Source organism: Chiloscyllium punctatum, chromosome 9, assembly GCF_047496795.1.
Source record: "Chiloscyllium punctatum isolate Juve2018m chromosome 9, sChiPun1.3, whole genome shotgun sequence".
Lineage (NCBI taxonomy): Eukaryota > Metazoa > Chordata > Chondrichthyes > Orectolobiformes > Hemiscylliidae > Chiloscyllium > Chiloscyllium punctatum.
The window spans coordinates 81192809-81216624 of record NC_092747.1 but is presented as its reverse complement, the minus strand read 5'-3'; the positions used below and the strand labels follow the sequence as shown (position 1 = coordinate 81216624).

General features: G+C 40.7%; 1 protein-coding gene across 11 annotated transcripts in view; it reads right to left on the bottom strand.

The window, feature by feature from the left end:
* The window catches only part of bcl9 (BCL9 transcription coactivator), a 263026-nt gene that overhangs the window by 91868 nt on the left and 147342 nt on the right, over window positions 1-23816 (bottom strand). For 9 of the 11 annotated variants that reach the window (XM_072577888.1, XM_072577890.1, XM_072577889.1 and 6 more), the window contains one exon: window positions 22670-22998. The exons of 1 other annotated variant lie outside the window; for it this stretch is intronic. In XM_072577888.1, coding sequence (XP_072433989.1) covers window positions 22670-22998 — 329 coding nt within the window. Of the gene's footprint in view, window positions 1-9451; window positions 9517-22669; window positions 22999-23816 lie in introns of those variants that run through there. One more of the 11 variants, XM_072577897.1, reaches the window with a different exon arrangement.

Genomic DNA, 23816 nt, shown 5'->3' with positions numbered 1-23816 from the left:
AACAACAGTGGTCACAGCACTACCAATCCTCTTCACTAATGTACTTTTCATGATGTACACTTCAAATTTTTCAGCTAATCAAATTGAGGCACAGTTACTATGTAGATGTAAAACAGAAAATAGAACTTCCACCTAGAAGCTGAGAAAAATAACACAGCATGATTTAATGTTTTAAAATATTTTCTGACTAAATGCACTACCAACTAAACTTTTTAAGGCTTCTGTCAGATTAAACTACTGAAAGCAATTCTCCCCTCTTACACTTGTCACTATTACATTTTCCTGGAACTGGTGTTCTTTTAACAAATGTTCCAAAATCACTCTCAGCTTCCAATGGGCTCCGGTAACTCCTATTCACCAAGTAGTAGTTTTGAGTGACCATCCCCAAACACTTCCCCCAGTCTTCAGAAACATCCTTAAATCCAACAGGAGTAATAAAGCCTGTTCTGTTCATTCTTTCTCCTATAGCAATGCCAGGACAAATCACCCAGAATACTTTGATGGCTGCAGGATGTATCTCCATGTCTAGTTACTATCCCCCTCCTGAATCTGATTATGCTAGCTCACAAATGCCAAGCAGTTATTCAGTCTGTGACCACGAAGGATGTCTGCTCTCTGTTTGTAAAATATGTTAACCTTGCATTCAGGTAGAAATTAGTTAAAGTTGATTCCAAATCCTTCTCAGCTTTGAATTAAATGGATAGTTTAGCAACTACTTACTTTTTGTACCAACACACCTAGCACTTGGCCCATATCCCTCTAAATCCTACTTATTCATATACCCATCCAGATGCCTTTTAAATGCTGTAATTGTACCAATCTCCACCACTTCCTCTGGCAGCTCATTCCATACACACACCACCTAACAGGTTTATTTGAAATCACAAATTTTCAAAGCACGGCTACTTTGTCAGGTAGAGTGAAGAGAAGCACACCGGCACAGAATTTATAGGTACAAAATCAAAAGATCATACAAATGGTGTAAATGGAGTGTCGACAGGCTGAATAAATAAGTCTCTGCAGGTGATCAAAAGTGTCAGACAATGTGAGTAAAGTGCCAACAGCTGAATACCACGAATACCAAAGGGATGATCTACAATCCCATTAATTGAGTCAGAGAGATAATTACAAAAAAATTAAGAATAAGGTAGTGCTGGAAACAAAAGAATGATTGGAATAACATGATGGGTATCAGAGTCACATGCTGAGTGTCTAACCAAAGTTCATGTTGCGCTACATGCAACCCCACTATACTTTTGTGTATCCTTACTGTCCTGTTTTGACAGGCTATGGTCCCTCTACCTCAATTAGCTTGGACAGTTTTGTATTACTTGCTACTTTGGTTAGACCCTCGGCATGCGACTCTTATACCTGTCATGCTATTCAAGCCATTTGAATTGTTTTCAGCATTAGAAAAATTTTTTTTAAATGGTAATTATCTCTCTTCCTCAATTAATCCAATTATAGGTCATCCCTCACTTGCTATTCTACTTTTGACACACCATTCACACCATCTCACACTTTTAATCACCTACAGAGATTTATTATGCAGCCTGGCAACACTCCAACCACATCATTTGCATGATCTTTTCATCTCGCTGATCATAAATTCTGTGTCTGTTTGCTTCTCTTCACTCCACCTGACGAAGAAGCAGCACTCCGAAAGCTTGCGATTTCAAATAAATCTGTTGGACTATAACCTGGTGTCATGTGACTTCTGACCATGATGGAAAAAGTTTAATACTCTCAGTGAATCAAGAGATATGGAGCTGATGTACAAGAGTGGAGTTGACGTTTATATACAACTTTGAAGGGAGTTCAAAGATCTATTTGGATCTGCTCCTGCTCCAATTCTTGTGTTCAAAGCACTATCTTTCTTTGGTTGTCCATAGCAACAGTGTTATTATATTTTGTCTTGGTACCTGTGGTTCATGATCTGCAGGCAAATTCAAAGCAGACAGATTCAGTAAATTTGCTTTTCATTTCAAATTTTTGTTGCATATTGGAATGTCTCGAGGGTTTTTTACTCTCAGAAGTCTGAGTTTCTGATTCTCTGAACACACCTTTATTCAAAACAGAACTTACTACAGCCATATTACAAACAGTTCCTGATTCATTGTCAGCATTATCATTTTTTTCTGCCTCCCATCCCAGAAAGATGGTAGCATTCTTTCCCTCCTTATATGATTGAATAAGCACTGCAGAATTTCACCAAGGGTCCTTAGACAGCACATTCCAAACCTGCAACCACTACCATCGAGAAAAACAAAGATACATTGGAACACCACTACCTGCAAGGTCCCCTCCAAGCTGTTCACTGTCCTGACCTAGAAATATAGTGCTATTCCTTCCCTCTTGCTGGATCAAAACCTTGGAATTCCTTTTATAACACCATGCCGGTAACTAACACAAATGAGCAGCAGCAATTCAAGAAGGAAGCTACCCACCACCTCATCAAGGGCAAATAAGAATACGCAATAAACCTCGATGTCTACATCCAGTGAATGAATTTTTAAAAACTTCTATGCTGACTCCTTCAATAGCATCTAGAACCGATGTTTTCAATCTACTATCCACTTCTTAGTCATTAGTATCCTGTTCATTAGCAACTCATTTGTGCCATCAGCGTCTATGTGGGTTTGCAAACAATAGGGTTGCCATCCCCATGTGTTTGTGAATTAGCTAATAACTATCAGCTAAAATAGTGCTTTAAGGTTAATCATGGTCAACTCTATAGTGGATGTCATTGTCTCTCAACATAAATAAATTGTTTTCTTCTCAGTAAAATAACCTAGGCCTTCCTTTGATCTTTGATAATGAAAACATCTCAATTTATGGTCAGGCAAATGGCAGAAAAGGTCACATTCACATGTTATTAACATGAATATAAAGTTGAAGTTCCAAGATATAATATAAAATCTTACAAACCTCATAATTGTAAAAATACATATAAATAGCATGCTGTCTAATTGGACAGCAGCTTGCTTCAACTGCACTCCAACACACACAATGATTCATCAGCATTAATGCCCTCCCTATGCATATTGGAAGATTCTTGTTTGCAATCAGATTATCTAAGGAACTGTTAAACAGTGAGGGAGATGGTAGCCCAGTGGTAATGTCACTGGACTAATAAACCAGACTCTATGGATATGATGGGATCTCTGGGATTTGGTACCTTTTTTTTGCCAGAACGATTTAGCACATTGGTTAGGTCACAGCTGGAACTAAATGCCCAACTCTGGCCATCCCATTATAAGGTGGGCAAAATTTATTCAAAGAGAACAGAAAGTAGATTTGCAAGAATGGTGCCAGGATTTGAAAATTGCAGCTATGAAGAGAGATTGGATAAACTAGGATTGTTTTCCTTAAAGACTGAAGGGTAACTTAATTGACATGTAAAAATAATGACAGGCTTGGACAAAGTGATGAGTGAATGCCTGTTTCCCTATTGGAGAGATTCATTATTGGTGCCAATATTTAAGGTGGTTGGTGGAAGGATTAGTGGGGACATGAAAAAACATTTTCACTCAGAACGTGGTGGATGCCTGGAATTCACTGTTCAGTTTGGTGGGTAAGGCAAAACCCTTCACTGAGGTGAAAAGAAACCTGGATCAGCTCCTGAATTGCTGCAAGGCCACAGACCAGGAACTGGAGGATGGAATAAAATAATGGTTAGTTTACCAGCTGCTGGAGACGTGATGGGCTGAATGGTTTCTTTCTGTCCTGTAATTCTTCAATGATTCTATGCATTACCGCAAGAAATTGGGGAAAGAAATGACCATGAAGGCTTTAAATGAAACAAGGCAAAAAACAATTTCGCCGGACAGATTAAAACATCTGTAGCACATTGAGAGTCAAGAGAAAATTAAAATCAGTTTATTTTGGTATATGCATGTATACAAATGGCCATAAGAAGGTATTATTACACTCCTCCCTAATGACTGTTGTACAATGCTCAAAATTTCACACAATTTAGAAAAAAAACTTTTGTCTCCTATTTACTTACAAATCTAACAGAACCACTGACTTCCCATTCCTTTCTTGACTCAAAATTTGGCATAGGATATTCACCTGACTTAGCCTGAGACTGAGAAGTACAGAAGGACTGATTTTATCCTTGACATTCAAATCCATCTCCCATTTCATCAGTCTTATCTATAATTAACTCTGAATTCCTGAAGAAGGGCTCATGCCCGAAACATCAATTCTCCTGCTCCTTGGATGCTGCCTGACCTGCTGCGCTTTTCCAGCAACACATTTTCAGCTCTGATCTCTAGCATCTGCAGTCCTCACTTTCTCCTTGTCTATAATAAAGGTTGATACTCATATCCCAACCATCAAATTCATCAGACTCATTTGACTCTTCCCAACTCCCTTTCTCATAGACTTCTAAAGATGAAACGTTATTTCCATGCATTAACCTAACATTTAAACTACTAAATATCTGAACAAAGTATGTTCAGGGACTACAATTTTACAAATTTCCAGGTATCCACTTCAACCACATATGTTACAATTCTTTTACCTTTATCCACTGGTTCACTTTCAAACTTCTTGCTATCGCTGTAACTCTATCATGGATCTCTCTTTGTCTAAACTACTAGTCTTCCACAGACAATGCTAGATGTTGCTTCATCAATGGAAACCTTGTTCTAGACTGCCTTCTAAGAAACAAAGTCAGAAGTCACATGACACCAGGTTATAGTCCAACAAGTTTATTTGAAGTCACAAGCCTTCAGAGGTCACCGGACGAAGGGGCAGCATTTCAAAAGCTTGTGAATTCAAATAAACTTATTATAACGTGGTGTAATGTGAATTCTGACCTTGTCCACCTCAGTCAGCAACAGCACTTCCATATCATTCTAAGAAATAATTCAGCTGATGTTCTGCTCGTAAAAGGATGAGATGGGCTATGATAAATAAATTATTTGCACTGTACATTGCTTGCATATTATATCGAGCATTTATTTTAAAAAAGAACACTCCACTGCTCAATTCAAAGAAGCATAATTCAATGGAACTTGAGTCTCTACAACCTCAAGCCTTCTGAGGAAATTTGAGAACTCAAATTGATGATCCATTGTCAGACCTAATTTCCCCCGAACGTATATGCAGTTCCTGAAGCAACTGATCAACAACTGTGATCTGTACCAGTCTGGAATTACACTCAGGGTCCTCAACTTGTGGAATATTGCATGCAATTCTGCTCTCCTTCCTATTGGAAGGGTGTTGTGAAACTTGAAAGGGTTCAGAAAAGATTTACAAGGATGTTGCCAGGTTTGGAAGATTTGAGCTGGAGGGAGAGGTTGAATAGGCTGGGGCTTTATTCCCTGGAGCATCAGAGACTGAGGGGTGACCTTATAGAGGTTTATACAATCATGAGGGTCATGGATAGGGTAAATAAACAAAGTATTTTCCCTGGGGTGGGGGTGGGGTTCAGAACTAGAGGGCATAGGTTTAAGGAGAGAAGTGAAAGATATAAAAGAGACCTCAGTGTCAACTTTTTCATGCAGGGGGTGGTGCATATGTGGAATGGGCTGCCAGAGGAAGTGGTGGACGCTAGTACAATTGCAACATTTAAGAGACATCTGGATGGGTATATGAATAGGAAGAGTTTGGAGGGATATGGGCTGGGTACTGGCAGGTGGGACTAGATTGGGTTGAGATATCTGGTCGGCATGGACAAATTAGACCAAAGGGTTTGTTTCCATGCTGTACATCTCTATGACTCTACGACTCTAAATATAACCTTTTTAACTGAAAACTTATTCATATGGATAAAAAGTGATCTGATTTTTAAATCAAGTACATTTGACGGTCATTTATTCGTGGCAAAGGAATCTGCATACCCTGTGAACTGTTCTAACAATTTCACCAGCTGTGACTAGCAACTCATCTAGAAGAGAAAATTACATCCTCCCTGTTGGATTATGTACCAGTGAGGATGGTAAACTACGTATCACATTGTTACTACTGTATGTGCTTAATGTCATACTTTCATGCAAATAAAATCAGAGTGTATTTCTGCATTTGGACATTGGATCTTTTTATTCAAATTGTAGCAATAGATTTGATCTGTTTTGATTGAGAAATTATGACCAAACATGTACTTATGACATCTTCTTTCCCCCAAAACTCAAAGGCACCGCTGCACTTTCAATCTGAGTATTTCATTCTATTTTGTTCATATTAAGACTAAAATTGGGCACTTGAAGACAGAAACAGGGGAATATATTACGGGGAACAAAGAAATGGCAGAAGAATTGAATTGGTACTTCAGATCTGTGTTCACTGGGGAAGACACAAGCAATCTCCCTGAGGTAACAGTGGCTGAAGGACCTGAAATTAAGGGAATTTATATTTGCCAGGAATTGGTGTTGGAGAGACTGTTAGGTCTGCTAAGTCTCTGGGGCCTGATGGTCTACATCCCAGGGTACTGAAGGATGTGGCTCAAGAAATCATGGATGCGTTGGTGATTATTTTCCAGAGTTCGATAGATTCGGGATCAATTCCTGCGGATTGGAGGGTGACTAATGTTGTACCACTTTTTAAGAAAGGTGGGAGAGAGAAAACAGGAAATTATAGACCAGTTAGTCTGACCTCAGTGGTGGGAAAGATGCTGGAGTCTATTATAAAGAATGAAATTACGACACATCTGGATAGTAGTAACAGGATGGGTCAGAGTCAGCATGGATTTATGAAGGGGAAATCATGCTTTACTAATCTTCTGGAATTCTTTGAGAATGTAACTCTGAAGATAGACGAGGGAGATCCAGTAGATGTAATGTACCTGGACTTTCAGAAAGCTTTTGATAAAGTCCCACATAGGAGGTTAGTGAGCAAAATTAGGGCACATGGTATTGGGGGCAAAGTACTAACTTGGATTGAAAGTTGGTTGGCTGATAGGAAACAAAGAGTTGTGATAAACGGCTCCATTTCGGAATGGCAGGCAGTGACCAGTGGGATACCACAGGGATCAGAGCTTTTTACAATATATGTTAATGATATAGAAGATGGTATTAGCAATAACATTAGCAAATTTGCTGATGATACTAAGCTGGGTGGCAGGGTGAAATGTGATGAGGATGTTAGGAGATTACAGAGTGACCTAGACAAGTTAGGTGAGTGGTCAGATGCATGGCAGATGCAGTTTAATGTGGATAAATGTATGGTTATCCACTTTGATGGCAAGAACAGGAAGGCAGATTACTACCTAAATGGAATCAATTTAGGTAAAGGGGCAGTATAGAGAGATCTGGGTGTTCTTGTACACCAGTCAATGAAGGTAAGCATGCAGGTACAGCAGGTAGTGAAGGCGGCTAATAGCATGCTGGCCTTCATAACAAGAGGGATTGAGTATAGAAGCAAAGAGGTTCTTCTGCAGCTGTACCTGGAGTACTGTGTGCAGTTCTGGTCTCCAAATTTGAGGAAAGACATTCTGGCTATTGAGGGAGTGCAGCGTAGGTTCATGAGGTCAATTCCTGGAATGGCGGGATTACCTTACACTGAAAGACTGGAGCGACTGGGCTTGTATACCCTTGAGTTTAGAAGACCGAGAAGGGATCTGATTGAGACATATAAGATTATTAAAGGATTGGACACTCTGGAGGCAGGAAACATGTTTCCGCTGATGGGTGAATGCCGAACCAGAGAACACAGCTTAAAAATACGGGGTAGACCATTTAGGACAGAGGTGAGGAGAAACTTCTTCACCCAGAGAGTGGTGGCTGTGTGGAATGCTCTGCCCCAGAGGGCAGTGGAGGCCCAGTCTCTGGATTCATTTAAGAAAGAGTTGGATAGAGCTCTCAAGGATTGTGGAATCAAGGGTTATGGAGATAAGGCAGGAACAGGATACTGATTAAGGATGATCAGCCATGATCACATTGAATGGTGTTGCAGGCTCGAAGGGCAGAATGGCCTACTCCTGCACCTATTGTCTATTCATTCACAGGCACTGAGGTCTCTTTCTACACCATTATTCAACAAGAGCACTAGTCTGCATAGCAAGGCATCATATGCTGCTTCATCATTTTGACACATTATAACCTACAAGTGTTGTACCATCTCTCAATTTCCTTTTACACAACTTGAATGCTTTGTCATGCTCTTTTGTCCAAAATCATGAAACTCCATTCCTCAACAGTTCATTCAATGGGTGTAGAAGGTGCAAACACAGTATAAATTTACCATAATAAAGACCTGATTTCAGAAATATTCTGAGGTTGTGATGCATTTCCCAATGTTTGATCCTTACTTGAAGAAACACTAGATGGCAGCCTATGAAATTGAAATAGTGCCATAAAGACTTGTCATTTAACTCAAGTAGAAAGTAAACATTTACCTACTTTAAAATAATCAGATGCTCGACACAACAGTGAACAGATCCTCAACATTCGGCAGAATATTGGATTATATTATAGAATTTAGTTTTTATTTTAGTATTTTATAATCGGTATCTTATAAATCCACACAAAAACATTATATAATTTGCCTTTTGTTCTACTCTATGGATGTAGCAGAATTACTTTGTTCAACTTTTTTAATATTGTGCTCTGCCTCCAGCCTTTGCTCTTGCTCTATTTGTTCTATTTACTTCCTTAGGGAATTGGACAAGATCTGCAGTAAACAAGTCTCACATTCCTTTGAACCCTCATGCTGGTCTTATATTCTTGAACTGGTTGGCAAGTTTAGACATCTGAAGATACTTTGTGATAGAGCTATTTTGTGTTGAGTTTTGATTTGATGTAAACCATCTCATTTCAGTTTAACTTCAGTATTTTTGATCAGCTCCTTCTGAGCAAAGCTATTTTTCGACCCTTCAGTGCAATAGTAGGTACGTGCTGCCCATTGCTCTTTGCAAATAACTAGAACATTCATCCTTTCCATTACGCAGATTTTGTCTCCACCAAAGCTTCATAATATAATGCATGATTTTTCCAACTAATGCTGATTCAATTTCGAACTGTACAATGATTCAGGAATCACACTGATCGATGCTCCATGCCATCCTCGTCCATTCAATGTTATTCAAACTATGGTGCACTGTGAATTTTCATTGGACAGCTGTGAGCTTCTTATTGTACGGATGTCCCTTCTCCTTGAAAATGCAAATGCTTTACTTTTTAAACTACACACAAACCTGCCCTGTAAAGTTCTCTTTTAAAGTTCCCAAATTACAATGGGTGAACAACATTTTCAATGCCGCAATAAACTCTCCATTATCCTCACTAGGTAACTGATCCCTTGTTCTAAATGTTAGCTTTTAGCAAGCTCCCATGACTGGAATTGTAGTGTTCCTCAAGTTTGTACAACATGTCAGACAGTGGGGTACCTTTGGATTAGCAGGGGTGAGCAAATTGTTCAGCTTCTAGGCCTGCTTTGATCTGAATTATTGGTATTTGTCTGTCCCTCACAGTTGGATTATTAGGAATATCCAGGACATTATTACCTGTGAAAAACATCTTCAGTTGCTTCCACGATCAAGGCTGTATTCTCTCAGTCTCCCAATGATACCTGTTGATGCAGCCAACTTCAAAGATCAGTCCACCCATGTGCACAAACAGTCTTTCCACAGACAGCAAATTTTTAAAAACTATTTCTCCGCAAAACATAAGCTCAGATTTCCTCTACTGGCTTGCTGAGAGCTTAGTGTTGAGAGTGTGTTGCGAGAAAAGCACAGCAGGTCAGGCAGCATCCGAGGAGTAGGAAAATCAACGTTTTGAGCCGGACCCCTTCAGAAGTCCATTCCTGGTGAAGGGCTCCAGCCCGAAATGTCGATTTTCCTGCTCCTCGGATGCTGCCTGACTTGCTGTGCTTTTCCAACAACACACTCTCAACTCTGATCTCCAGCATCTGCAGACCTCACTGTCTCCTCGCTGAAAGCTTATCTAACTCAAACTTGTTCAGATAAGGTTATCCATAACACCAATCATCACTAATTCTAATAGCTTTCTTAGACAGACTAAAACAATATGAAGCATGTGATGAGCCAACATTGAACTAAAAAAGTTTATTCTGTATGTACATTTTACAAATACCAGAAGAGGGTGCTATTGCAAATCACAACACACTTAACAAGACTTAGGTTCCAATATTTCTGCCTGTACAATCAAGAAATAGATTGTTAGTGAGGATGTGGCAAATGTAGAGAAAGGTTCATGAAATACAGTGCGTATGCAATTGTCAAAGGATAATCAGCAAAGTGTCTATTCAGCTGCTGGGGTTTGTACAGTGTATATCGTGAACAATATAATCCTTTTGGTAAATATTTCTCTGGGTTAAGAGGAGAGTCGATGGTTGTTCCTCATGCTGGAATGATATTCATTCATTACTTCAATATTTATGTCAGTTCAATGGTGACAATATTGACTGTGAGAGACAGCACATGAATTTGAATACTATGCAGGGCAAGAACTATAAGATGCTTCAGTAAGGTATCAGCCAGATTGATATCAGAAGATTTTTTTCCCCGTGGAGCAGAGATTTAGTATAACTCATCAAAGAACAAAAGGACTCATTTGTAATTCTTTGAACTTAAAACTGCCTACCTCAAAAGATGGTCTAAGTTGCATTCAGTGCAGTGTTTTTTGAAAGGAAAGTGGTTTGGGTGTTCAACTGTTCAGGAGAACTGACCCAGGAATGATGAGCCAAATGACTTCCCTCTATACTGTAAGATGTAATGATTTTTAGTCAATATTAAAATTAGAAGATGTTCTTTGCCTTTTAAAATGGAAAATATGGCCTGCATTTACACTTTATATTCATTGGAATGCCTTTATTCAGCCACTTTAATCCTTTGTAATTACCACAGCAGAACTAAAATTGTCATTAATAGCAGAGAGATCATTTCAAATGATCAATTTTCAAGTTGCTCTTGTTGACTGTAATTTTAGCTGTTTATTAGAATTGCATCATCACATCAGAAAACTAACTAAAAATGTTGAATAGCATTAGTTTGAAATTATTCTCAAGACAGGTTATGCAACAATTCAGATATTTTGAAAACAAATAATTTGGAAAGGATGGGAGGGTCTTTTCTGCTTCATCCTCTGTGAGTGGGAAAAAAAAATCCAAAGATTTTGGAAAGAAATTCCAATTCAAGTGAAGACTTAGGTCCAACTGATTCAGGATCTTCGGCAGTCAACAACAATGTGAAATCATCATCAAAAATCAAAAGAACGGTAAGATCACCTTATTCCATCATTGTGGTTCAGACTGTTTGTCCAAAGAATTTGCTCCATTTTACTTTTGTTTTTTAACCAATATATTTCTGCAGAGCTGCCTGTCTTGTCCATCCTATTTATGTATGAATGTCTATATGTTTGGATCTAAAAGGAGTATAGATAAGCATGAATTCTAATATTTATAACCTGCTTTGCCACTTTTTTTAAAAGGATAAGTTTGTTAACAATAAGTAAGTTTTTTTTGTTTATTGACGTAATGTCATTAGAGTTTTTTTTGGTCCAAGATAGCTGTTGAAGTCAGGCAAATTAACCACCATGATGATTTAAACCGTCATGTTTACAATTGTGATAGCTCGTGGAATAGTGGGACTTCACATCAAGCATACTCTTCCCATCAGGATTGTGACACTGACTATAATGAATGAGGAATGATTAAAGGGGAGGGGCTATAGTTGGTTTTAAGTATACCTATACATAAATGAACTAGTCTTACTACTGCATATTGTGTTTTCAACTCACCTAAAACACCCAAATTCTCGGTTTGGGGCGCTTGAGAAGATTAAGTTGGGACTGTTGGGGTTGAGTGTGAGGACTCAGTCATTTTCATTGTAAGTCTCATGCAATTTGCTCAGAACAATCTTACAGTAGAAACGAGCAAGAATAAAGTTATGCTAGTGGGCATTGGCTCAAGAGCTGGGCACAAGTGGGGATTCAAGGGATTGATCCCTGCTTGAATGTAACATGCTGGGGTGATCACCAAACAGATGACAGTGCTTAGAGGAAGCAGTAAGGCTCGGGTTTGGAAGAGTCCAGGAATACTAATGGAGATCAGAATATTCTTCCTTGCTCTTCTGACGCAAAATAAATTTTCACTCTGCTGTTTCTTGGTTTTCTGGCTAAATTTAATTTCAGTGCTCATTCATAGATTCAAACAGTGGAGAAAAGGCCCTTCAGTACATTGAATCTGTACTAACAAAACTACCACTAAACATGCGCTAATCCCAATTTCCTGCACTTTTTTGCTCTAAAGAAAACAATCCAAGCCTGTCTAGTCTTTCCTTATAGCTCAATTTCTCCACCTCAGACAAAATTCTGATGAACCTCTTCTCCCTCAGTGCTATTACATCCTTCCTGCCATGAGATGACTAGAACTGCACGCAGTACTCCAGTTGCAGCCTGACCAACATTCTGTACAACTCCAATATTACCTCCTTATTCGTATACTCTATCCCATGACTGATGAAAGCAAGTGGCCCATAAGCCTTCTTAACTGCCTATTCATATGCTCTGCTGACCTTCAGGGATCTGTGAATAATTATCCCAATATCCATCTTTTCCTGTAAGCTATCTAGTGTCCTATCATTCATTAAATACTGTGTCATCTTGTTTCCTCTTCCAAAGTGCATCACCTCGCACTCATCAGGATTAAACACCATCTGCCACTGTTCTGCCCATCTGACCAACCCATCTATATCTTCCTGTAACCTACAACCATCTTTTTCGCTATTAACCACTTTGCCAATCTTGGTGTCATCTGCAAATTTGATTAACATTCCCCCACATTTTAATTCATATCTTTTTATATAATGAACAATAAGGGTCTTGGGGTCTCCTTATGATCAGAAAGACAGGGGCAGCAACTGGGGGGAGAGGGGGACAAAGAGGCCTATAGGGTCCCAGTACTTAATAATGTGCCATGACTTCAATGTTCAGTGCCAATCTCTTGCACTCCTGAATGATCACTTTATTGACAGAAAATGGTTTCCAATCAGAATGCATTGGAAGGTGCATGTATGACTGTCATTGTTGCTGGCCTATTGTTAGCTAGGTTGGCTGGAAGGCTGGCTTGCAGAGAGAATATCATAGAGAAACACCAAAATGAGGGTTGGTGTTTCTGCCTGAGGTCATTGTGAAGGACCTTCCTTCTCAACCTCACCCCTTGACTAATGAATGATGACCCTCAACTTAATATCGCCACCAGCAATCATTGCTAATGAGACAGCAATGTAGGGTTCTTTGGGGTAACAGTCACTTTCACATTTAGCTAATTGATTCAATTGTATCACTGAGCTGGGACACAATTATGGCTTTCCTTTCCCCTTGTAATGAGGAATAGGGATACCAGTGAAAACGTAAACTCCGGATAAATGAGTATTATTTCAGCAAATGGGTAAAAATGTTGGTACTGATTTTGGAACAAGTAAACAAACTTATTTCTGTACACATGGCCTAGCAAAAATGAATTAAGTCAAGGTTTACAAACTGTCCCAAGAATCAGTTACTCAAAGATGATTTGTGCTTATAATTCTCATTTATGATTTAATTCTGATCAAAGTTTGCAGACCTGAAGATTGTGAAAATGCTGTCCTTTGAACCGGTTATTTCAGTGATTGATACATTTGAAATAAGAATTACAGGAAATTGAGATATAGGCATCAACAAAAAGAGGCATTTGAACTAAATTGCCTCAAAATTGATCAAGCACCTTTCTCAAGTGCAGAGGTTTGTATGTGATCCCAATACACAAGTAATATGCAAACGTAGTGCTGCCTCCTCAGGTGTGTTATTGTACCACTGGCCTGAGCAGGTGCTGTCTGAGCACCCAGCAAGGGGATGAGCAGTGCACACTGATATATAGTGAAGAAGACAGCTTGCTCCTCCTAATAACAGTCTCTGAACACAGTGGAACGTAGCTGCAGCTATTATTGATTATAATGATTATACAATCAAAGCATCTAGAATATGAGAGGGGTCCAGGATTTACAGATGTGGAGCTGGAGACCATAGTTTTGCATGTTGAAATAATGGGAATGTGCTGGGAAGAAGGGGAGAAGAAAGCAGGAGGCTGTCGAAGTAAATTGTAAGCAGAGAGTTGGTGCAGAAGGCTAATGGGGTCAATACCCAATGTCTGGCCTGACAGCTATGTCACAAGAGGTTCAATGACCTCGATAGCTAATCAAGGTAATGAATACATCTTCAAATAACATTACCTCCCCACTGTAACAGAATCTTTCATATTGTTCAGTGGATCACAACTCATCACCAGTTCCTAGCAATCAGGTTCTGACAGTATTTAAATGTATCAACTCACGTTCACCTGCACTTCAGTGATGCCAACCAGACATCTGGATTCTGCTGTTTTGGACAACATTCACTTGAAACCTAGATAACTTTCTGGGGACCTGACATGGCAGATGGTGGAATTCAAAATCAATAAAACTCTTGAATTAACAATGTAATGATGACTATGAAACTGTTGCTGATGACCGGAAAAACAAATTGCCATCTGGTTGACTAATGTCCTTTAGGGAAGGAAACTGCCATTCTTCCCTGGTCTGAGGGCAGTTACAGAAATGCAATAAATTGTGGTTTGGCCAACAACACCACATTCATGAGCAGGAATTTTTAAAAATTTACCTATGGCAGTCATACTATCAAAATACAGTGAAACACCATTAATACTATGGTGGCTATATCCACTGGAACCTGAACAGAATTAGTCAGGGCCAAAGATGTTTGCATCACCTAACCAATACAGAGTAGATCCCTGTACTTGGGTTTGGCTGCAATAAAGCCAACAGTATCGGCATTGCTAAAATATTGAGAATTCCAGTGGGTTTCTAACTATTTCCAGTCTTAACTCCCACTTCACCCTCATCCTGCTAACAGATGTATCAGCTCCGGCACAGTCGGGAGAGGCAGGAAACCTCTGGTCTTCCATCCCACCACCCCATCTTTCATCCTAAACTTTCCCTTTTCAATTTTCTGATTTCAGACACTGTTGTGAAATTGTCATTTATCTCGGCAATGATTTTATGCACTTACTGGTTGGAAACCACTGGCTGGGGTTTTAAAAAGTCAGATTCCAGTGGGTTTGAAATGGCTGAGCACCTGCATTACTCTACATGATAACTCTGAAGCCATTAGGTGGAGTCAACGTATCTGCCAGGACCCAAAGATAATGACCCAAGTAGCTTGTGAATGAATCCCATCATCTAAAACATTAGCAGGATAAACTTGAAATCTATCACCTACCCCACTGCAGCAGCACAAGGAGAGAGAAAGTGACAACGCAGCATCGATAAGGAAGCTTTACCTGACACACTGCTGTATGCAGCTTAGAGCTGCTTTAGAGTCAGAAATTTGCATGTAAATGAGTCACCAGGTATGAGGGGAGTGTAACCAAGCCAGGGATAGAAAACATGGTTCAGGTGCCAGCTAAGAAGTTGTAGAGGAGATTTAGCAGGATGTTGCCTAGGATGGAGAGTTTTAGTTATGAAGAGAGATTGCATATACTGGGGTTGTTTTCCTTGGAGCAGAGGAGACTGAGGGAGGGACATTGAGCTGTATCAAATTATGAGGGGCATACATAGCATAGATGGAAGAAACCTTTCCCCTGTGTGGAAGGATCAATGACCAGGGCGCCTAAGTTTAAAGGGAATATGAGGAATTTCCTTTCACCCAGAGAGAACTGAGAACTGGAATTCACTACCTTGTAAATGTAGTAGAGGCAGAAAACCTTATAATGTTTAACAAGCATTTTGATTTACACTTGCAATGCCAAGTCATATAAAGTTGTAAGCCAAGTGCAGGAAAATAGGATTAAAATATTTAGGTGGTTGATTTTGAGTGGCACAGACTTAATCAGCCAAAGGACATTGTTTAGGGCCTTTTTCTAGATCGCTATGACTCTGCAATTCACAGCAGGACTGTGAATCACAGGAGGATGAATCACTCATGAGATTTGCTACAAGGGTCCTAAATGAGTAATTCAATCAGGTGATGTAAAGAACAACAATGTTGAGGAATAACAGATGAATGGTTCAACATAGGCCTGTCAGGGCACTGCCTAGGAGCAGAGAGACATCTGGCTTCCACTTGGCAACTTGCATCGCATCGCATTTGGAAGTAGCGCTCAACAATATAGATTAGATTACTTACAGCGTGGAAACAGGCCTTTCGGCCCAACAAGTCCACACCGACCTGCCACCCACCCATTCCCCAACATTTACCCCCTTACCTAACACTATGGGCAACTTAGCATGACCAATTCACCTGACCTGCACATCTTTGGACTGTGGGAGGAAACCGGAGCACCCGGAGGAAACCCACGCAGACACGGGGAGAATGTACAAACTCCACACAGTCAGTCGCCTGAGTCGGGAATTGAACCCAGGTCTCTGGCGCTGTGAGGCAGCAGTGCTAACCAGCACTAATGACTAGCATTGTGATTGAGTCACCGTTATCACTGTAGCGCTGGTGGAACTCAAGCAACCTCGCATAGCCGAAATAGAAGTTCAGACTGAGGTCATGAAGGTCATACTTTCTGCCAGTGGTTTCACAGTGTAGCTATATTCAGTGTTCAAAATTCAGCAGCCAAATTCCCACAGCAGTCCAGTGAGCTGTGCTCCAGCAGATTATCTGTGTCATTGAGGTGTCACTCCATTGAAGGACCAACATGGAATACCAATTTGCTGAGCTCTCTTGGGATGACATTCATCCAAATGACAGCAGTCACTCCACCAGTATTCTCGTGACTGCTTGTCATCCAACTATCCCACACTGTTGATCACAGAACCACACTATGTTAATGCATTTCAAAGCCAGATCTTCAAAGCCCAGAGTAACTCAAAAGAATCCTGTCTGGCCGAATATGGCTCAGTGAGGAGTGCTCTTACATCTGAACTGTAATGTTCTGGGTTTGAATTCCAGGCTTTCAATGCAAAAACATTCGCACTGACCCTATCGTACAGAGGGCAGTGCTGCACTGTTGGTGATACTATCTTTTGGATGAGACTTTATATAAAGGTTGCATCTCTCTTGTCAGGTTAATGCAAAAGGATCCCAGGGCATTATTACAATGAAACACAACAAGACTTAACTATCGCCAGTGTCCTGCTCAATATATATCCCTCAATCAACATCTTCTAAACAGATCCTTTGATTTTTAGTTTATGGGAGTTTGCTCCTATCTTTACTACATTCCGCTTTAAAAATGTTTCACAAGCTATGACATGCATTGCGCCATCATTCATTATGATAAACACTATATAAATGCGAGTATTTATTGTTTCTCTCGTCACCCAGTGAAAGGTAGCAGCTCCGTTCCTTTGTTCTATTCCGTACGAAGATAAGATTACTTCTCTCCAGTGCCCCACTGATAATATTCATCATCTCCATTTCTACCACTCTTGTAGGTAGCCACTGCCAGGCCATTACCACTCGCTGCATAAACTATTCCTTCCTTATTTCTCTGTTGCTACTCTTGCCCAAAGGATTATATCTGTGTCTCCTAGTTTTTACACATTTATCTTACGCCTTTTCCTTATCTACCTTACATAAACCAGCCTAAATCTTGCATGCTTATCAAATCTTCCCTCAATCTCCGGTGAAGAGTCGTCTAGACTGAAAACATAAGTTTGCTTTCTCTCCATAGATGCTGCCTGACTCACTGTAATCTCCAGCACTTTTTGTTTTCAGTACAGAGTCCAGCAAATGCATTAATTTACTCCTTCTCTCAATCTCCTTTACTCCAAAGAGAACAGCTCCCACTTCTCCAACCTAACCATAGAGCTAAAATCCCTCATTCTTGGAAACATTCAGGAAAATCTCCTCGGCGTCTTCTATTCCTCAGTCAGGTGTGGTGACTAGAACCAAATTCAATATTCTAGTTATGACTGAACCAAAATTTCCAAAAGATTCAGCACAACCTCTCCGCTTTTCTACTCAATATCTCTTTTACAAAGACCAAAATCCCATATGCTTCAGTAATTACACTATGTCCTGTTGGCATCAATGATCTGTGCCAATAAACCTCTAAATTTCATTGGCCCTGATCACTCATTATAACTGATTCATAAAATTTATATTGCTTCTCCTTATCCCTTTTGCTAAAATGAACACCTCACACTTCTCTGTATTAAATTCTATCTGCCACTTGTCTGCCCACTCTATCTCTGTCCAACAGACCAGTAAACCATTCAGCCTGTCTAGTCTGTTCCATAACTAAGTCAATGGCTAATCTGATAATTCTCAACTCCAAGAGTTTTCCTATCTTTCTCCCCATAACCTTCATTTCCCTTACTGATTAAAAATCTGTCCATCTTAGACTTGAAATACTTAGTGACCCAGTCTCTACATTAAGAATTGCATAGATTCACTACTCTCTAAGAAAATAAATTCCTCTTCATCTTGTCTTAATTGGGTAATCCCTTACACTGAGATTATGCCCTCTGGTTCTAGGCTCTCCTGCAAGTGGAAGCAACTTTTCTGCATCTACTCTGTCACTAAGAATCTTACGTTTCAATAAGGTCTCTTCTCATTCTTGTATCGTCCAATGGTTGCAGGCCCTACCTTCTCAAACCCTCCTCATAAAACAGTCACGCTATACCTGGTATCAGCCTAGTGAACCTTCCCTGGACTGCATCCAATATCCTTCCTTACATGAGGGGACCAAAACTGTTCACACAATTCCAATTGTCATCTGACTTGTGCCTTGCATAGTTTTAACAAGTTTTTCCTACTTTCATACACCATTTTCTTTGGGAAAAAAAAGGCCAATATTCTATTTGCCTTCCCTATTACTTGCTGAACTTGGATTCATGCTTCAGGATTCCCAACTCCCTCTGTTCCTTGACTAGGAGACGGTAAGAATTGCAGGTGCTAGAAATCAGAATCAATAGATGTACAGCTGGAAGAGCACAGTAGGTCAGACTGTGGAGCAGAAAGGTCAATGTTTCAGGTTAAACCCTTTATCAGAAGGGAGTCCAGAAGTAAATGCAGGGAGGGATGTTGGGTTGGGGGTAGGGTAGGTGGATGCATTTAGGGCATTATTGTGGTTGGTCAGTGGGAAAGGTGGAGCAGATAGATGAGTGGGAAAATGGACAGGTTAGAACAAGTCAGGGAGGAGAGGAGGAGTGGGGCTAGACATGGGATAAGGCTGCGGGAGAAGGGATTTTGAAGCTAATAGAGTCAATGTTGAGGCCATTGGGTCTGTAAGTTTCTCTCTGACACCTCCTCCTACCGTCCCCTTGACTATGACCCCACTTCTGATCACTAAGCCATCATCAACAACTTCATCACTTCAGGAGATCTTCCATCTACAGCCTCCAACATGATAGTTCCGCAACCCTGCACTGCCCATTTCAATCTCCTACCCAAAACACGTAAACCTGACTGACCTGGTCGACCCACCATCTCTGCCTTCTCCTGCTCCTGCTCCACTGAACTCATCTCCTCCTACCTTGACTCTGTTCTTTCCCCTTTGGTCCAGAAATTCCTGACCTTTATTTGAGACACAACCCATGCCCTCCACCTCTTCCAAAATTTTCAATTCCCTGGTCGCCAACACCTCATCTTCACATGGACATACAGATCCTTAACACCTGTACCTCCACACGGAGGGCATAACAGCCCTCTGTTTCTTCTTTTCCCACAGACCTAGCCAGATCCCTTGCACTGACACTCTCATTCGCTTGGCAGAACTGGTCCTCACTCTCAACAATTTTTTATTTGATTCCTCCCATTTCATTTAAACTAAAGGGGTAGCCCTGAGCACCCGCATGGCCCCGCATACCTGCCTCCTTGTAGGAGTCGTGGACTAGTCCCTTTTCCGCAACTTCACGGGAACCATCTCTCACCTCTTCCTCCACTATATCGAAGACTGCATTAATGCTGCCTTGCGCTCCCGCGAGGAACTCAAACAGTTCATTGAGTAACCTCCCACCCTGCCCTCAAATTCACCTGGACCATTTCTGACACGTCCTTCCTCTTCCGGGACCTGTCCGTCTCCATCTCCAGAAACCGACTCACCACTGATATCCATTTCAAACCCACTGACTCCCACAACTACCTTGACTACATCTGGGAAATCTCTTCGGCATCTTCTCATCCCCAGTCAGGTGCGGTGACTAGAACCAAATTCAATGGTCTGGCTATGACCAAACCAGAACTTTCCAAAGATTCAGCACAACCTCCCCGCATTTGTACTCCATACTTTTTTTACGAAGCCGAAGATCCCATATGCTTCACTAATTACACTATGTCTTGTCGGCATCAATGACCATGCCAATACGTCTCTAAGTCTCATTGGCCCTGGTCACTCATTATAACTGCTCCATAAAATCTAGGTTGCTACACCTGCCCTCCTGCAAAAATGCTATCCCATACTCCCAATTCTGCCACGTCCATCGCGTCTGCTCCCAGGATGGGGCATTCCAATCCAGCACATCCCAGATATTGTCCTATTTTAGGGACCACAGTTTTACCTCTTCAGTAATTAAGGATGCCCTCGACTGCATCTCCTCCATCGCCCATACTTCTGCCCTCAAATCCCCTCGCCCCAACAAGAATAGAGTCTCCTTAGTCCTCAAATACCACCCCACCAACCTCCAAATCCACAGATTCATCCTCTGACATTTCCACCACCTACAATCAGATCCCACCATCAAAAAGATATTTCCTTCCCTCTCCTGTCTGTTTTCAACAAGGGCCACTTATTCTGTGACTCCCTCGTCAACTCTACACTCCCCACCACACCCTCAACCGCAAGAGGTGAAACACTTACCCCCACACCTTCCCTCTCACATCCATCCAAGGCCCTTCCAGATCCGACCTGCACATCACCTAACCTGAACTATTGCATGTGTTGCTCCTTATGTAGTCCTCTCTATATTGGGAAACCAAACGCAGTGTCAGGGACTGGTTCACAGAGCATCTGCTCCCCAACATGCCCAACACACCCCCACCTCCACCCTCAAAACCCCGGTGACATGTCCATCCTTAGCTTCCTCTGTTGTTACAGAGACAAATGGAAGTTAGAGGAACAAAACCTTATATTTCACCTCAACATCAACTTCATCAGCTTCAAAGTCTCTCCTCCCCAGCCCTCTGTTCTGTTGCCTTCTATAATCTTTATCGATTTAGATAATATGTAGCTCCTTTATTCTTCCAGCTAAAGCATACAACCTCACATTTCCTCATATTATAGTCCATCTGCAAAGATTTTCCCAATCTGTTTAATGTCCATAACCTCTCACTGTCATAACTTGTCTTCCTATTGGCAATAGTATATTCAGTTTCCTCCGGGATTGCTTGGTCCACTCCTCCTTCGATCCCAATACACCACCATAGCCCTACGACACCTTTCCCTGCAACTGAAAAAGATGTAACACTTGGCTGTTTATTTACTCCCTCCTCAGTACTTATGGGCCCAAACACACCTTCCAGGTGAAGCAACACACTTCACTCAATCCAGTTTACTGCCTTCATTGCTCATGATGTGGTCTCCTCTACATTGGGGAAACAAAGCATAGGCTGGGTGCTCGCTTCACAGAACACCTAAAAAAACCCATTAGCTTCCGGTTGCCTGCCACTTCAATATACTACCTTGTTCCCTAGCCAACATCTCTGACTCAGGCTTGGTGCAGTGCTCCAGCGAAGCTCAGTGCAAGAACAACATTTCATTTTCCGTTTGGGAACTTTATAGCCTTCTGGACTCAATATTGAGTTCAACAGTTTTAGGACTAAGGCACCTACTCCCATGTCCTTACTCAAACCTTGTTATCACATCGTCCACCACCCATTGTTAGCCACTAATAGTCCCCTTTAGAAGTCATTCATTCTCCTAGGCTGACCATTATCCACTCCTTTGTCGGCCCAACTCTTTGGGCTCTATCTTCACCTATCGTTTACTCCTTAACCCCTCACCCCACCCTATCTTCTGCATAAAAAAAACTTTTTCCTAGCTACCATCAGTTCTGAAGAAGGGTCACTGTACCCAATACATAACTCTGATTTCTCTTTGCAGAAGCTACCAGACCTGCTGTGATTTTTCCAGCAATTTCAATTTTTGTTTCTGAGCACATTCACTTCCCTCATCTTGTCATGTTGCACCCAATTGATATCGGGCTTGCTGTTCACCACTCCAGCAACTTTGGTATCACCAGCAAGTTTTGAAATGTTACTCTTTATTCTGAAAGGGCTTAATAGATTGGAAATGGAAAGACAGTTTTCTCTTGCGCAGAAAAACATGACTGGAAGCCATCAATAATAAGATGGTCACCAAGAAATCCAACAAGGAATTCAGAAGACACTTAATTACCCATAGACTGGTGATAATGTGGAAAATGCTATTAGAGAGTGATTGAAAAAGTAGCACAAATGCATTTAAGGGGATGCTAGATTACTATACGAGGAGAAAAGAGTTGAGGGTTACAATAATAGATTTAGATGAGAAAGGCTCAAGTAGAGTGTTGACATTGACTGGTTGAATTGAATGGCCTGTTTCTTTGGTTATGCAATCTGCTTAATCCTATGCAATGCAAATATTGTGGACAGAAGTTCTTTTTACTTGAATCATTAAGGACTCCTGCAAATTGGTTTAAAATTATTGAACAAAATATACATTCTGTGGAAAACACCAATCAAATTTGAGGGGACAACAATTCACAGAAGAAAGAACAAGAAAGGAACTGCATTAATACCTTTATGTTCAGATTCATTGTTGGGTGTGCCAGCATCCCTTTGTTCAAAAGAGTCAGTAGACATGCTTCTTTCCCTCTTGCCCTTCCCTTTTATCGCACTGCTTGTCCCCAGTCCTTGCCCATTTTTTAGTCCCAGATTTCCTCCCGAACCTTGGGCAGCTTTTGAGCCATGGTTCCCACTCACGATCAATGAATCACAAGGCGAGGCCTGTGGCTGGCTGGTGCTACCCTGCTTCGCTTGATTAGACAATTTGGTGTCCAGCTGTGATGCACATAAAGGAGATGTCACGGGAGATGACCGGACTGTGGCCTCCTCCTTGGCTTTTGGACTAGAAACAAAGAAAAAAAAAATAAAAACATAAACATACTCGCAAATAGATATTTTTTCACCCTCCTGGTTGTTACTTATTCAAGAATATCCTTTCAGATATATGTAAACTTTGAAGGACAAAAGAATTTCACCCTCTGGCACTCTTCTTGTCACTCTTTGTGGTTATTTATGATTACACAATAATATAACAACTGTTGTATTTCATACTTTGTAGCACCATTGGAAATGGAGTAGGCTATTTCAACCCTTGAACTTGTACAATATTCAGTGAGATCATGGTTGACTGCGACCAAGCCCACAAACTCACCTTTGAGTCACGTCCCATTTTCACACATGGTGAGCAAAAATCTAGTAATCTTAAATTTAGAGTATGTAATTGATCTTGAATATAGTTCGCGGCTTCTCTGTACCTGTATTTTACTCAAAATTAGGTGATTTATTTTGTATTGGCTCTCTCCAATCTTCTACCCAATGTGAAATATATTTTGCCTGTTACTATTTTATACCATTCCACATGCTTTCAGGCAAAATTCCTGAAAAATCAATTAAGATAGTCTGGCCCCTGTATCCCGATGGTTGAAAAGTGTCTCTCTAGCCAAGCCCTGTTCTCTCAATTCTCAAGTGGTCAAGATCCAGGAGCTTATGAAAATTCTAAAAGGCATCAAAATCTTTCTGTGAATCATGGCAGCATTGACATTAATGACTGTCAGCATCTTGCGGTGGCAACATAACTTTAGATTAATGATAACATCACTGGATTAGTAATCCAGAGCCCAAGTAAATATTATATGGATGTGGGTTCAAATCCCACTATGA